We start from the raw sequence: 17,307 nt of genomic DNA, 5'->3' as shown, positions 1-17,307 counted from the left end.
AAGGCAGTTTTTTTTTTTTTATTGTGCATGTCTCAGGCTGTACCACCTAGTGTCATACAGTCTCTCCCCTGAGCTAGCTGCAACAGCCTGAAGTGTGTAAAGTAAGATGTAAACAGTAAACAATAAACAATAAGTACCCCACATCATCTCCAGACTCCATCTGTAACTTGTAAACAAAATAAGACAATCAGCTATAAAATTGAAAATACAGCATCTGTTCTCTGCAAAGACATACTAAATTACCTGATTAATGCAACGTTATCACGACATCTCCCGGCCATTTTTCACCGGAGAAAGCTGCTCCCTGCCTTGCTAAAACTAATATAGTTAGCCTAAAGAAACAAGGCGTCTGTCCCAACTAGCATAACACTAATCTACAACAGCAGTGTTATCCACCACTCTCTCGCCTGTACTACTGTAACCAAAGTTTTCCCAAACTTGCGATCTTAAAGAGGCTGGCGGGTCCTCTAGCTCTTGTCTCTCTGACTCTTATTTTTATACCGCGTATTCTCCGTGTAAATTCATACACCGAACCGTGACGCCCGTACCGTTTCGGTTCAATACGAATACATGTACCGTTCCACCTCTAATATCCATTTGAAAGCATACATTCTTCTGAGGGAGGCGGCTGTAGAAAACTCATTCAAACCAGTTTCTTTGCACAACCTTGCTACAAAAGCATGAAACGGACATCAAATAAGACGAGGGAAGGATAATAAGAGGTTTGGTCAGTATCGAAGCTAATAATTAAGACCACACAGTCACTCAACTCATGTAACATCCTTTCTATTGATGGAAAATTGAAATAAAAAAAGGAACCAGGCCATGACTCAATAGTGCAATGAACCATGTTAACATAAAAACATGTCAAAGCTGTATGCATATTGGTTTCACACAGCGCTGTGACTGCAGAACTCATTGGCTCACAGGCAGAAGCTGTAGGGATTTGGAAGGAATGTACCAGAGTAACCCACGTTTTTCCATGTATTATTAATTGAGGGAATTTGGGTATTACGTTCTGGAGGCATGAAACAAGTAGAAAGTAAGAAATGGATACAGGCCTGCTTTAGGATGAGATCTGCAGAGGCTTTTCCAACCTCACAAAAATAAGAATTCTGGAGAAAAAATATATACCAAAAATAATTATTGTCATTTCGCCAAGATATGGGACACTATCGAATTTCATCTGCTGTTTGAGTAGAAAGAGCCAGCTCTGACATCAGCCCTCTAAACCAGTCAACTCTACTTCTCGATTTGGTGTTGCATCATGGGCTTATTTTATTATCTCTCAGTCTTATGGGAAGAATTTAACACTTCATATTCAGGGTTGCCCCCTAAATACGTTTTTTTTTTTACTATAGGGCCCGGAATGTCTATTAGCTATGTAAATATCAAACGTTAGCAAAAGAACATATTAATACATTATTTAAATATAACTTTTCATCCATCCACGATGTTCACTACACGTTCAAACGAGGCCACACTCCTTTAGGAGACAGGAAGTGTGTAGCATTTCATACCATTGGTGCTGCTTGAAATGCGCTCTCTTTAGTAGGCCTATAGAGTATCTTTGGAAACATGCTTGTATTGAACCGTGGCTATTTCTTCCATTACCCGTTGCAAAATGACATGTTCCTGGCAGTTCATTTTGAGGGTGCACACAAACCGTGACTCTTAAACGTTGGCCCTCTGACCCCCCCTTCCCTACTTGGGGCAAAAAAGCAAACTACCAGCCTAGCTTATTGTGTCCTCTCTTAAGAACTGCAAACATTATGTATAGGGTTGCACGATATTGACAAAATGTGATATTGCGTTACCGATTATGAATACTGCGATAGATATTAATTTCGATATTTTTAAACATATGTAAAAATACAAAAGTTACGGGAATATGCATCAAAATGGATTCATAACAAATTAAACAAGTTTTCTTACAACACAAGGTTTATTTCAACTGACGGTCATATTGGACTGGTCCAACATGAATAAATAAATAAGGACCATGTCTACAGAACAGGACATGTTTTACTGGTTGGACAGTATAAAATGTATAAATAAAGAGAACAGGACATGTTTTACTGGTTGGACAGTATAAAATGTATAAATAAAGAGAACAGGACATGTTTTACTGGTTGGACAGTATAAAATATATAAATAAAGAGAACAGGACATGTTTTACTGGTAGGACAGTATAAAATGTATAAATAAATAGAACAGGACATGTTTTACTGGTTGGACAGTATAAAATATATAAATAAAGAGAACAGGACACAACTTTTCTTTCCCTTCTCTGATTCGTTCCGTTTTGTTGTCTCTTATCTATTTCTTCACTTACACTCTCACTCTGTCGAAATATGCACACATGTGGTACGCTCCATAGGGTTTGTCACGTAGTGGACCCGTGCGCTGACGTGCACTAACATGTGCAAGTGATACGGTAACTGGCCAATGAAATGATGATCATTATAGTGTTTCAAGCGGGCTCTAAATCAAACACAACAAGCCACACAGCCAATGCAGCGCTCCACAAAATAAACAAAATATTGCATACTTATTGCAACACATTCGGCATATTGCAATAACGATATTGAGTCGATATATCGATATAAATCCTGCTTACACATTGCATCATCACACAGGCTGTGTGTGTGTGTGTGTGTGTGTGTGTGCGCACACTTCAGCAGAATATATATAAATTGCAGAATCAGATTAAATTAGACTACCTACCAACAAACACAGTTTAAAATTAGGATAAAGGACTATTTGAGTACTAAATGCATGTGTGCTGTTACTGAGCGATGCTGGTGATTATGTTGAGATGTTGTTAAATTGCCAACTGTCTTTTTTAGTTTTATGTTGTTTGTCTTTCACTGTATATTTTAATATGGAACTATTATACTGCTGTCTTGGCCAGGACTCCCTTGAAAAAGAGATTCTGAATCTCAATGGGATTATTAAAATAAAGGTTAATAAAATACAATAATGGTGACAGCTGGCTGGGGTGCTAAACGCATGACAGCGACCCCCCCTCTTACCACACAACACCAACTAACGTTATATCTCGTTATATCTCGTGTGCCTACACATCATGACAGCGTGCGCTCACACAGACAAGTGGCCATGAGCAACACACACTTCAGAGCCATGGACAGAAAACAGCCATCACTGTATTTTGAAACCCACCACCACAAACAAGCAATACTTGTAGTAACTAATATTAGATTAGCACAGCGGCTAATTAAATGTATGTGTAGGCTATGTTACGGTTTATTTGGGAAACGGTCGTTATGCAGACTTACAGTAAATGCGCATAACGTGGTAACGTTAAATTTACAGATAGATAGTTGCAGTGGCAATCTGATCACAAAAAAATGCCACTGGAGGGAATTTGAAACAATTTCCAACGCTTGCTGGTGCAAATAATGAGGTCCGCCATCATCTTAAGGTTAATCCTTTATTTTACAAATGCATTTCAAAAACACCTACAAAAAGACTGACTGTGAAAGATCAACAACGAGCAGACGAGATCTAAAAACATCACTCGCACACAGCTGTGGTTGAAAAACTGTGTGGCTTCCCAGAGCCCAATTCCTCCATCCCATCCATTCCGACTCCCTTTCTAACCTCTGATTAGCACACATACACACAGGTGCGCAGGTGACGTAGCGAACAAACCATTCACACAAACCTACCACACACATACACACACACACACACACACACAACCTATACACATAATACACGCACGCGAACATGTCCAAATTGGCCACAACAATAGTAATTATTTATGATGACCGTTTTCCCTAATAACCTTGACATATACAAAACAGTGGCAGCGGCGGTCAGAGTAAAATTAGCTAACTTACCAATGATGATTGCATTAAAGCAGCCATATTATGCTCATTTTCAGGTTCATAATTGTATTTTAAGGTTGTACCAGAATAGGTTTACATGGTTTGATTTTCAAAAAACACCATATTTTTGTTGTACTGCAGTGCTCTCTCTCACTGCTGCAGATTCTCTTTTCACCTGGTCTCTGTTTTAGCTACAGAGTGAGACCTCTTTTCTTCTTCTTCTTCTGTACTATCTTTGATTGCACTGCACATGTGCAGTAGCACAGATGTAGATCATGTCAGCTAGCTAGCTCCATAGACAGTAAAAGACAGGCTGTTTCTACAACTTCGGTCAGTTACAAGGCAGGATTAGCTGGGAGACTTCTAAATGAGGGTGCACATGTAAGTAGTGCTTTTGTAGATTATGGTGAACTTGTGTGTGTTGTAGCAGTGCTTTGCTATTGAGAACGAGGTAGCATGCTAGCGTTAGCATTAGCGTTAGCATGCTAACGAGCTAATGGTTGCGGTTAGCCTGCTCGTTTCGGCTTGTGACGTCACAAGCCGTGCCGATTTTGAACAGCTCACCCAGAGACTGAAGGCAGGACACATTCAGAAACTGTATCTCACTCTAAACAGCATGGATGGATTTTTTTCAAAGTTTGTATGTGTGTGGAAGCACCAGAGACACAACATAACACCCCAAATCCCAGAAAAAGTGATTTTTTCATAATATGGGCACTTCAACGTTACTTGGGTCGAAGTTCATGTGTAACGTTTTCGTAAGGAAGTCGAAAAGCCTCTCAAAAGCTTCGGATTTTCGAATTAAGCCCAGGTGTAACAGTTAGGTCTGTCTTTGTTGACTCCACCTTTTCATTAAAAGTTCATCTTAAAAACGGCGTGGATAAAAACTTTGTAGCTACAACATCTTCCTCATAGCAATAACGTTACTAGCCTAGCTAGTTTATCGGCGGTCCTAGCTCCTAGTGCTAGCTTGTGTACGTATGGCTTGTGCCAAAGATCCTCTACACACTAAAGATAGCGCATATTGCTGAAATTCATTAACAAATTGCAGGAAAGTTGACTTGCAAACACTAATGCTGTGGGCTGCCATGCCATAAAATACTGTTTTGTACAGTATGTGGTCATTCCAGTATGTTAATGGACAAGATTTGTTTCCAAAATGACAAGGGGAACTTTTTACAGTAAAGTACGAAGATTGTATTTACCACTTTTTTTTCCTGATACAACATGAATGCAAGTATATCGCTGCAGTCTGCGGGAAGGTGGGGCTTGACATCAAGCCCCGCCCACATCCAAGTCAGACATTTTTTTTTCTTACCTCATTCCCCATACGCTCGAACGGACCAAGACAGCCTGGTAGAATTTTTTTACTATGAAGAAAATTATTTGGATAAATGCCATGTTTTTTATTTTGAATCTTTTAATTTTATTTGAAAATTTTATATCTATAAATGTAAATGATCTGAAAGAAAACCAAATAGGCTATTGTCACCAATTTAAAAATGACATGAAATTATATTTTAAAACTTTAAAAAAGGACTGACAAATAAGAAAGCCATCTGGACTCTGAACATTTACAATGCCTTACAACCTCTTTAATGTAAATTTAATGCGCCCCTTTTTCGTGTATGTATGTATGCATTTAATGTTTTCAATGTGTTTATGGATCTGTACTTGAATAATAAAGGTTTTTGAAGACAAAAAAAAAAAAAAAAAAAGACAGCCTGGTAGCGAAGCTGATATAGCCTCTTGATTCACATTAGATAGAAACTGATGATGTAGGCTAAACACAAAAGATATTTCATGCAACAGTGAGGTTTTCATGTAGTTACTACTGATTTCTGATTTTGAAATGATATCCAAATTTGAAAAATGGGTCATTTTAAACCTTGTTAATATTGATGACAATGTGTTCAAACAGAAAACGAGCCATATTTCATTTAATTTAGCCCTCAAAAGTAGAATGGTGTGTTGTTTCGTTTTGGACTTTCATATTAACAGCAAGAATTCAGTCTCATTACAACCAAATGTACAAAGGGGCAATTTTGCTTTAACAATTAACAGGTGAACCAGAAGCATACAGGTGAAACTCAAAAAATTAGAATATTGTGCAAAAGTTCATTTATTTCAGTAATTCAACTTAAAAGGTTAAACTAATTATATAGACTTATTACATGCAAAGCGAGATATCTCAAGCCTGTATTTGTTATAATTTTGATGACTATGGCTTACAGTTTATGAAAACCCTCATAAAATTTGAATATTGTGAAAAGATTCAATATTTTAGGCTCAAAGTGTCCCACTCTAATCAGCTAATTAATCCAAAACACCTGCAAAGGGTTCCTGAGCCTTTAAATAGTCTCTCAGTCTGGTTCAGTAGAACTCACAATCATGCGAGATGCTCCTCGGATATTACCTGCACAGTAACACTGAGTATTTCAAAAGGTCGCTACGTGATTACCGTTATATCCGAGGGTTGAAGTTGCATTTTAATGGGGCAGTGCAAGTTGCGGCTGTGATTTAGCTGAAGCTAACGCAGCCTGAGCTTTCACGTTACAATATAAAAGGTGTTGACCGTTGACTTAGCTAGCACGCAAACAGTTCATTTACATGTCTACAAGCATGTTAGCAAACTACACCAAAAGACAAATACTGAGGAATATTGATAGAAAGCAGGGGAAACTAGTAGGCTACTTCCATACTTTTTAGCATTGGCTATTTAGCAACCTGCCTGCCATCAGATGTAGCTTCCGAGCTAGCTAGCAGCTAGCCCCAGAAGCTCATGAAAATAAGGCTTTCACCGGAGCAGTCTTACGTTATTTCCGAACCACTCTTTTCGTTTCAAAATCGGAAATCAAATGAACGAAAAAATACACGGGCCCAATTACAGTTCACTGTTGTTGCATGAAATGTCGTTTGTGTTTAGCTTACATCAGTTTCTGTCATCTAATGTGAAACAAGAGGATATCAGCTTTGCTACCGTCTTGGTCCGTTCGAGTGTATGGGGAGACGACGTAGGCAAAAAAAAAAAAATGACTGACTTGGATGTGGGCGGGGCTTGATGTCAAGCCCCGCCTTCCCGCAGACTGCAGCGAGATGCTCCTCCATGAATGCAGCCCTGCTTCCCGTCACATTTAACAGTCTGCTGATGAGGTGGTGAGGGGGAGGTGGAGGCGGCGACAGCTGAGCAGTGCACTAAGTGTCAGGCCTGTTGATGGTTACCATGGCACTCTCAGTCTGTCACATGCGTGTGTCCTTGTAGGCGCGCGTGCGTGTGCGTGCGTGCGAGATTGAAAATTTACATCGGCAAACAAGGAATGGTGACTGGCAGTTGTGGATGAAAAGAGATGGAGAAAATAGTTTTACTGGTTTCTTAATATGTTTTTGTGTGTGTGTGTGTGTGTGTGTGTGTGTGTGTGTGTGCGCGTGCGCTTGCGTGTGCATGCGTGCATGTGTGAGAGCAGGAAACACGGCATACTGTGGTTTGACATGCCCATGAACAAATTTCAAAATGTATATTCTGTCAGATCATCATCATCAGCAGCAGCATCATCATTATCATCAACATCATCATCATCATCATCATGGCTGCCAATTTGAGTTTATTTGTTTATTTTATCATTTTTACTGGGTTATTTCGGCACAGCAACTTCTAAAGTTCAGTACGAACTAGGAAAGTCTCGGCCCAGGATTATTCTTTGTTACACCGTACAGTGTGACATCACCTTTTGTAGGCTGTAATATTCTCTTGTCTAATATCTCCGAGACTGTGACGTCCCATTGACCGCCTCTCATATTAGTCATGGACCATGATGGTGTTTAGCATCTAACTTCACTTCAAACCCATAGCTCTTTATTTCTGTCACACTACAGTGCTGCTCGGATGACTAATCATTGGCAGCTTATTAGGGCTGCGCGATATGAGGAAAATATGTGATATGCTATAACGTTGTTGTATATCGCGATAACGATACTACTTGCAATAAATAAACAGATATTGAAGTGTACTTTCTGTATTCTGCTAAAATACAACAAAGTGCTTGGTGAATTTAAAACAAATGAAAGGAAATCATTTCTGTACACTGTCAGCTATTTATTCATTTGGTGCATTTGGGTCCGGAAAGGGCAGAGAGAAACTCGATTAGCTTTTCTTTCAGATTTTTTCATTTCCTGGGTAGGATTCTCTCCACCAGCATCTGCACTGCACAAAAACATGAATCTACTGCATGGCGTCATAAGTAGGAGAGATTTAAATTTAGATGTTGCAAACATTGAAGAAAGCTGAAAACGACATGTGCTTTTTACATATAATATTGTGCTGCTGTGAAGCTACTCTGAGCAGAGTACATTATGTACTGTTTCAGCCTGCTGGAGGAATTCACACACTAAGATGATTATGTTGTTTCGTGGGAGATCCGCTTTGTCAGATGAACGATCATTTTTTTTATGATTAACAGTTTTTGTTTTTAACAAAACACAAACCCCCCCCCCATCTAGGTGGTTTAAGTCTGCGCTTCCTTGTTTTAAAAAAAAAATTCCCGTCTGGCAATGCAGACTATATTCATTCAAGCTAAAGAATTCTGCCTTTTGGAGGCACTAATGTGCAATGTCTTGATGAATGAATTTATTGGTCGTAACCAAAGGGTAGGGTCAGAAGCTTCAGCTTATATAAGGCCCTCCCCCTTCTCACATTTTTTAAGAGTAACAAACAAATTGGCAAGGAAAAAATTTACAAGACAATAAAGATAAAAATAAATTATACAGAAAAACTAAAGAACATATACACTTACCCAGATAACTTTCTACATACATGCATACATACAGTGTGTCTGCATATACATGCATACACTTACCTACATATATACATACAATATACATACAAATGACAGGAAGAAACAGCGGGGATCTGACTCTGAGTGGCAGCCTAACCTCCGGTGGATTATGGTTAACTGCTCCTCAGATCTCTGCAGGGTAAATCCAGACAGCTAGCTAGACTATCTGTCCAATCTGAGTTTTCTGTTGTACGACTAAAACAACCTTTGAACGTACACGTTCCACCAAAACAAGTTCCTTCCTGAGGCTATTTTGCAGAGCCACCGCTGCTCCGTCCGGAGCTTAGCACTGCTCAAGACGATTGTGATTGGTTAAAAGAAATGCCAATAAACCAGAGCACGTTTTTCTCCCATCCCGGAATGCTGTGTGGACTAGCCAAACCCTCCTCCCCAGCCCTGTGGAGGAAGGTCTGGCAATGTGTGACTATTGCCACTACAGCTCAAACACTGATGTCAAACTGTGGTTCGACTGCGATAGGTCACATGATGCAGGAGCTGGCTTGATGAAAAGAATGTGCCTACCGTTACTGTTCCAAAGAGAGATGTGGAGAAAGGCAAAAAGGATTAGAAACATGGTGGAGAGTGGACTGCTGCTGGCAGTATTTCATGTTTGGAGTCAGCAGCCATGGGTATCCTGTTAAATACGTTCAGCTTTGGAGTGAAAAGAGCCCACAGGCGCCGGTGAGCTGCTGCCTCGACACTTGGCAGCAGGAGAACATGACCTCAGCTGCAGGGTGACGTAGATTCCACCAGAGCCTTCCATGGAGTGGGACTGTAACACAGGCACAAAATACCAATATCCATGTTTTGAGTTGATCAAAGAATATTCCGTATTTACCCCAGAATTCCACGGTCACTCACACAGTTGTCTGTGGTTGTGACTCACATACTTGCCTGCGAATTGTGTAAGTTTATGGAGGATTTAAGGCACAAAAGAAAGCATGACAACACTCTAGAAGTATGTTAATGTTGAATTTACAGCTAATTGCAGACAAACTGTTTTTGTTTTTTTGTCTTTAGTAGGGCTGCTCGATTATGGAAAAAATCATAATCAAAATGATTTTGGTCAAGATTGAAATCACAATTTAGCACAATTACTCGTTGACTTCTGGAAAGATGTTTGTTGAAGCTTTAGTGTGTAACGTTTTCATATTAATAAACGTCCGTTACATTCAAGCCATTCATTAAGACTATCAGCTCCACACAACTCTCTCTGGATTTCTCAGTATGACTATGTTCAGAAGACTGTGGCGTCCGGTGACTTAATTACCTCTTCTACCTCTTAATAATGACCTCTTCTGAAGAGTCCATCATGTTTTTTTAATCCTCCGTGTCCTCCTTGGCTACTAGCAACTGTGTGGAGGAGGAGGAGGGGGGCTGGGCTCATGGAAGGCTTGTATCATGTGGACGTGCCGACAGTGTGGTTGTCATTACTTAGAATTCCTCATGGGGGAGACATAAACTACGCATGATAGCTTTAAACAAATCAACAGTGAAAACACTTTGAACTGTGAAATTTCCCCTAATACTTTTCCCATTTGAACTTTTTTTGAACACAAGACAAAAATTAGAGTTTACTTGCAAAACGTTATGTGCAAAATATTTGCTTTTCAAGATTGCTCTGTTTTTGTGATCATTAAAATGTGATTAATTGCACAGCCCTAGTCTTCAGGCGTTCAGAGCGTAGTTGCTGTCAGATTATTTTTCCCAGGGATGCCAAAACATGTATCTATATATAAAGCCAACAAATTGCGCAAAGACCATCACATCACCATGTATATTAGGTTAAATATGTTTATCATTCAAAAGAAACACCTCATCACCAAATAGAAAAGGATAACCAAACTATCCCATCTACCACAAAGAAAAAAAAGTCAATATCAAAGAAAAACAAATCCTATATTGGTCCAGGTTTGAAAGTTATTAACATCCCTTTGTGTTGTGGTTCCCATTGCATTTCATAGTTGACATCTTAAAGGAGAATTCTGGTCGATTTCAACACGTAGCTCTGTTGGTTGTAAATTTGAAGTGCTGTCAGTAGCGAGAAAAACGAAAACAATCGGTGCTGCCTACACCGTGTTATCCTCCTTCTAGCGTTAGCACCCAGGAGGCTGAAACGGGGCAGGTTTTAAACGTGCTTTTAGCCTCTTAAAATGTTCAAAATGCCATTACAAGTGGCTAGCCATGTGAAGTGATTCCTTCCGAGTGAACACAGTGAATCTGACTGCAGTAGAAGCGAAAGAAATGCATAAAAGTTGTGCTAATTCAGCTCTATTTAGTTCCGGTGTACAACACCGAAAAGAGATACAACAAAAATATTTATTAATTTAATGATTAAATAAGGTAGTGTCTCCAAACTTAATTCAATTATAACTAGTCCCCTGCTAGTTGTACTACAGCGCTTACTTTTAAAAAATAAGCATATGCCTATTTTTGAAAATATTTTTGTATCTCTTTTCGGTGTTGTAGTTTGTAGACGGTCCCTAAGCACTCGTCTTGCCGTCTCAACACCAGAACTAAACACAGCTGAATCATAGACTGTATATAAGAATGGACCAACAGATCCCGTTGCTCTGGGCGGAGACCAGTGAAGGCCAATAGAAGCACTTTTCTGGTGATGGCTAGGGTTACTGAACAGCCTCCAACTGAGAGAGACGACGTAAATGTGCCGTGAGCAACGTGTCTGAAAGTTGGAAGTCTTCTGGTAGCTGTGCCAAGAGAAATCTCAATCATTCCCATTCTTGCAGAGACGGAGAGCGTAGGTATATGTAAGAAGATAACATAGGCACAGGCTAATTATTGCTAACTAAAAGGCTAGTTAACATTAGTAATTACACTTAAACAGCTAATGTGAGACGAAACTGCCTGCGCGCTTCTCCTGTATTATACGGTAATTCCACTACTATGCGACAGAAAGTCGCGTGGTTATGACACATCGTTAGCCTATTTTTACAAAAACGTCTGATACGGAGCCATAACGTGAGGTACAAGGTAATGGAGCCTTTTATACATTGTCGTGTTTCTTTAGAAATAAACAATGGACAAATAGAGTCTTTAAACGCTTCAGATGTAAAGTTATTCGCTGTCAAAGTGGCGCCAAAATGAATGGCAGTCAGTGGAATGCTAACGGGAGGTGATGGCTTTGTAGCATTAAAATGGCGCCATAGGAGGTTCGCGGTCCAAGGAGAGGCTTACCCCCTTGAGCTGAATTAGCACGACTTTCACGTATTTCTTTAACATCTACTGCAGTGATTCACTGTGTTCAAAATAAAAGCCAATGCTTTTAAAGTGAAGCTGCAGCAGTGGCATGGCATCTCGAATCAATTTCGAGATAATATTTCAATTCAAATAATATTTGATTTGATTTGATTAGGATCCCCATTAGCGGGTGCAGAACATCAGCTACTCTTCCTGGGGTCCACCCCCAGGAAGCCATCGGCATAGGCGTAGGCGTAAATGATCAAGAGCATTTTTTGAAGGGCACACAATACAGCCTGAATTGTCCTTGTATAGGATATGTGTACACAAAGGTAAGCCTTACTACCTTTATTAGTGTAGCATGGAGACCGACCAATTATTTTAAATATATATCATTATGTCACTTACAATACACAGCGTAGTATTTTTAGGGGGGGTAGGGCTCGGTACCAAATTCAATACTTTTTAGGCAGAGACCGAAAGAAACTATATTTTACACATAGTCATGTAGTAGATGCTGAAAAATGAATTAAAAGATTTGTGCCGTAATGTTGTAACTTTTTTTTGTTAAAATGGATTTGAAATGGATTTTTGAAATCAATAAAAGTATCGTTCAGGAACCGGTATCAAATTCACGATATTGGTATTGGTACTGGTATTAAACATTTTTTAACAATACCCAGCCCTAAGGGGGGGATAACCCGCGATTTCCACCTTTGGGCATAGGTATAATAGTACAGACGTTACTGTAGCGTCCCCGCCCCGCACCACCAGGCTCAGAAACAGCTTCATCCTGCAGGCCCTAGACTGCCGTCCTGCCCAGGGTACATTCGCCTCTCGCCCAATGTCAGCTGGCAATGGCTCCAGCCCCTTCCCTCGCGGCCCATTAAAGATAAGCTGTTATAGATGGATGGAATAACGAGTCTGGCAAGTTTGATAAAATAATACCTACTTACTACCAGAACATGTATTTCTGCATATTTATTATTCAATTCATTAACTTAGCATTTTATTTCTTATTGTGATTGCCCAGCGATTTCAATAACTGGCCAAATGTTTACTTTACCTCTGCCTCTTTTCACTTTCTTACTCCATATATCTCCTTGATGGGTCATTGTAGAATAGAAAAAAAAAGTAAAGTTTATTTATTCATAACCTTATACAGTCTATGTTCATAACACACAAAACAGTTGGCTTTTGCTTGAGGTATCATCACAGACTTTACAGCATGCACAGGCAGTGTTTACAGAAACACTGCCTGTGCATGCTGTAAAGTCAGTGAAACTGTGTTGCTGCCATGTAAGAGCTGTGACACATTGCTGATGCACAATGCACGCATTCTGATTAAGCTGATTAAAGCAGCCAGTAGCACCAACCCACAAATTTCAATATATCTCAATGTTGATGTTTTGTACACACATGTGCCTGCAGCTGAGTGGGGCTACAGAAGAGTGCAACTAAAGTTGTGCTCAAATAAAATGCTTAGAGAATTTAGATTTTGCTGAAGTCTGTGTATTGTTGTAGCCACAGTTACCCACAGTGAGCTGTAAGGGGTTAGTGGCATTCAGGGAGTCTTGAAATTGAAAAGTCGAGGAATGAATGTAGCCAGAGATGGTTCTCACAGTGAAAATTAATAGTAATTTAAATGCCTGTGAGTATGTGTGCGCAAGTGTGAACACTGGGATTGTGGGGCTCAGTCAGTCATCTTGCAGGGACACTCTAGCAATGTGTGGGAGGCAGACCCAGACCGCAGTCTTACATAAGAACAGATTTAATACCATGTAATTCAGCTGCTTTTGATGTGCTTCCTCTGCACATAACCCACTTAGGGAAACATTCACTCAGCACAGCAACGGCAAGCACAAACAACATAGATAACCCCCCCTCCCCCTTTTCTAACACACACACACACACACACACACACACACACACACACACACACAGCCCCCCCCCCCCATCCCTCTGCAGATACATCAGAAAGTGTTTCTCCGACACAGGCACAGACCATTTAAGTGTTGTCCATTGACAACTTAAGTGTGCTTCAAGACTTGTTCAGGAGGATTTGCCAAAGTCACATTGGTGTGATTGCATTCCCAGTAACATCCTGGAGTGTTATTGAGCTGGTCTAGTGTTCTTGTCTTTGTTGGTGATGATGACAGTGAGGATGCTGATGATTGTGATGATGATGTGATTGACAAAAATCATTATCATAACAATTATAATCTTCAGTCTGACAATACAGGGACTTATTTGTATGCATCACAACAGTGTTTCTTGATTCACAATAAATGTACATATAATCAAGCTATAATGGATTGATTCCTCTTATGTGCTGTGTTACATAGAGTGCAATACTGAACAAATGTCTGAATCATAGTCCTGGCTTGTTGTTCAGTGGCTAAGTGCAATTATTTAGCTTCTATCTCTGTACATGATAATGTCTTTGCTGGTTATTTAGGGGAATGCCATACAGGATGATTAGAAACCAATAGACTTGTCATTAGGGAAATCAAAAGACATTTTAAATACAGGGAGACAGTGAAGGAAGACAAGGTCAAGGAGACTGCTGAGGCTACTGTGAAAATGCTGCTATTGATTATATGCATTTAGCAAAGGTATACACTAACACTCCCTTTCTCCCTTCCAGAAAATAAAAGTCTATTATACTTGTTCTCTCTTTTCTCAGCGAGCTACCTCGGTGGATAGAAAAGACCTGAACGAAGGTTGCAGCACAACTGAGAATCACAACTCATTCTCCGTCACCATGGAAACCATTGAACAATCAGAGCTGGCGATGGACTGTGAAGTAGAGGTCTCTGTGGCTGATTCACCTGAGCAGGGGAAGGATTTCAGTGCAGATGATGAGCAAAATGGTTCAGAGACAGATTTATCAGATTTCCCAGGGGAAACAGCGGTACTTGGCAAATTATTAACTGACCTTCCAACCGGCACCATTGAGATTGACAAGCCTGACTGCTCTGAGACCAGCATTTGCAGTGAAATGCCTTGTCAGGATCAAAATGAAGCTTTGATATTAGAATTAGGGCATGAAGAGCTCAACAGGAATGAGTCAATCGCCTCATCTGTGTCTGACACACTCTCCAGTGCTGACAGTGTATATGAGAACGAGGCCCATCGTAAGAGGCAGGACATACCAGAACAAGATCCTGAGCAAGAACAAGTCCCTGAATCTGACCAGTTTCCTGAGCCAGAGCAAGACCTTGAACCAGAGCAATACCCTGAGCCAAAGCAAGACCCTGAACCAGAGCAATACCCTGAGCAAGAGGAAGACCTTGAGCTAGGGCACCACCTTAAACAAGAGGAAGACCTTGAGCTAGGGAACCGCCCTAAGCAAGAGGAAGACCTTGAGCTAGGGCACCGCCCTAAACAAGAGGAAGACCTTGAGCTAGGGCACCACCCTGAGCAAGAGGAAGATCTTGAGCTAGGGCACTACCCTGAGCCAGAACAAGACTCTGAACCAGACCAGTACCCTGAGCCGGAGCAATACCCTGAGCTAGAGTTATACCCTGAGCCAGAGCCTGAGGATAATGAGCTTAGTCTTGAAGGCGGTGGTTATCAAAATGTGGCAATAGACACAGAGGAAGACCCAGATCCCCATGACATCCAATTTGAACCACCCATTACAGAGGAGTCGATATTAGAGCAGTGTATTAGAGAAGAGGCAATGTCAGATGTTTCCAATGAGTCCTGCCATGGCTTTGAGCCTGACGAAATGGACGAATGCCTGGACGCTGAGATTGTGGCAGCTTCCTCAGACAGTGATAATGATGAAAAATGGAGAGCAATATTCTCTTCTTCTATAAATAGAGAAGACGATGACTCATATTTGGACAGTCTTCAGCTGAGTGCCCAGGAGCTGTTTGTGCAGAAAGTTGAGGTGACAGACTTTGAGGAACAAGACAACAACGTTGAAGAAGTCAGTTTTGAGGTTCCACAAGTGGAAGAAGTTCTAGAACAACCTGAAGATAAAATTTCCTTTCCTAGCCCTCCACAAGAGGTTAAATATAACCCTTTAGGCCTTCAATGTTTGTCCAAAATCTCTGAAGATGAGAGTGAAAATGGCAGAGATGCCAATCATAACCACACAACCCACCATAAGCACATCAATGCAGATTCGAACAAGAAGCTACCTAAAGACTTTTGTGTAATACAAGAAACCAAGAGCAAGAATGTTAGCACAGAGCATGTGGACTTTCAGCTGGCTCGTAAACAGTGGCGGGAAATGGAGGAGCAGACCATGAACAAGATTGTCTTACCTACAACCAAGCAGCCCAGCTTCCATGGCAGCCACAGCTTCATGTACACACCGGTCCGCAACATTGAAAGAACTCACAAGAAAGCCCATGATCTGGAGAACTTAAATCTGGTTGGCGATTATGCTCACACCCAATTCAGTCCTTGCTCAGAGGATTCTGGCCTGGATGATTCCAGTTACAGGTCCCCTTACGATGACCCAGAAACACAAGTTGAAAGGGAGATTCGCATATCAATGGAGCGGGAGGAAAACTTCAGGAGAGAGAGGGTCTTCTCAAGGATGGGCAAATCCACTGATTGTGCTCCATCACGAAGTATCCCCAGATCTATAAGCACTCCACTAACACCATCATTCATCATCACCTCCTCACCCACTAAGGAACCGCTGAAACATGAAGTATCAGCAAACATTATCATTCTCGACCCTGGCAATGATTTCACCTCGAGCCCAAGATTTGGCAAAGACCACGTGGCAGCTCAGTCTGGCGAGTGGCGCTCCGAGGACAGCAGCTCCAACCTCATCATCCTCGAAACATCCAATCTGATTATTCGCAGTGCCTCTGAGTTCTCTCTCAACAAAGCCTGTGAGCAGCCCCAGGAGAAAATGTTCCTGAACAACCCCTTTTTCAAGCTGCGTTCAAGAAGCACAATGTCACTGGTGGATGAAGAGATTAAGATGGTGAAGCAGAGGGAGGACGATCTGAAGAAAGAGAGGGCAAATCTATATGGCGAAGACAGGTTCAATAATGAAAGGATATTGTCAAATAACAAGGACACTTTGGCATTTGACAATTCAGGTATGTCAGCAGAATACTGACTACAGAACAATACATTATTTACAACACTCTGTACACATAGTTTTTTCTACCTTTCCTCTTTGTACCTATACATTTAAGCTAATGATGATCTTTGGTCTTTATTAGTGGATGTACCATTGAAGTGCAAGTCCTCTCCCTCGTCACCAATGAAAACAGCCTACAGGATGGATCGCTCTGCCTTATCCTGTGATCACAGAGTAAGCTCTTGCTCAAACATTTCCTTTTTGAAAATCTTATTTCACTGTTGCAACCATCAAGGAAACTAATTTAATTTGCTTTGTTTTTCATTATACCTAATGAAAAACATTAGCTTTACAAATATGTATCATG

The 17,307-nt window shown here is 40.7% G+C and overlaps 1 protein-coding gene across 1 annotated transcript in view; it reads left to right on the top strand.

The window, feature by feature from the left end:
* The window catches only part of palmdb (palmdelphin b), a 31,774-nt gene that overhangs the window by 13,625 nt on the left and 842 nt on the right, over positions 1-17,307 (top strand). The window contains exons 2-3 of the mRNA XM_035998083.1: positions 14,571-16,956; positions 17,083-17,174. Of these exons, the coding sequence (XP_035853976.1) occupies positions 14,649-16,956; positions 17,083-17,174 (2,400 nt within the window). The 5' untranslated portion in view covers positions 14,571-14,648. The remainder of the gene's footprint in view (positions 1-14,570; positions 16,957-17,082; positions 17,175-17,307) is intronic.

This window comes from Sander lucioperca, chromosome 23, assembly GCF_008315115.2.
Source record: "Sander lucioperca isolate FBNREF2018 chromosome 23, SLUC_FBN_1.2, whole genome shotgun sequence".
Taxonomy (NCBI): domain Eukaryota; kingdom Metazoa; phylum Chordata; class Actinopteri; order Perciformes; family Percidae; genus Sander; species Sander lucioperca.
This window is presented reverse-complemented; position numbering and strand designations above follow the sequence as displayed.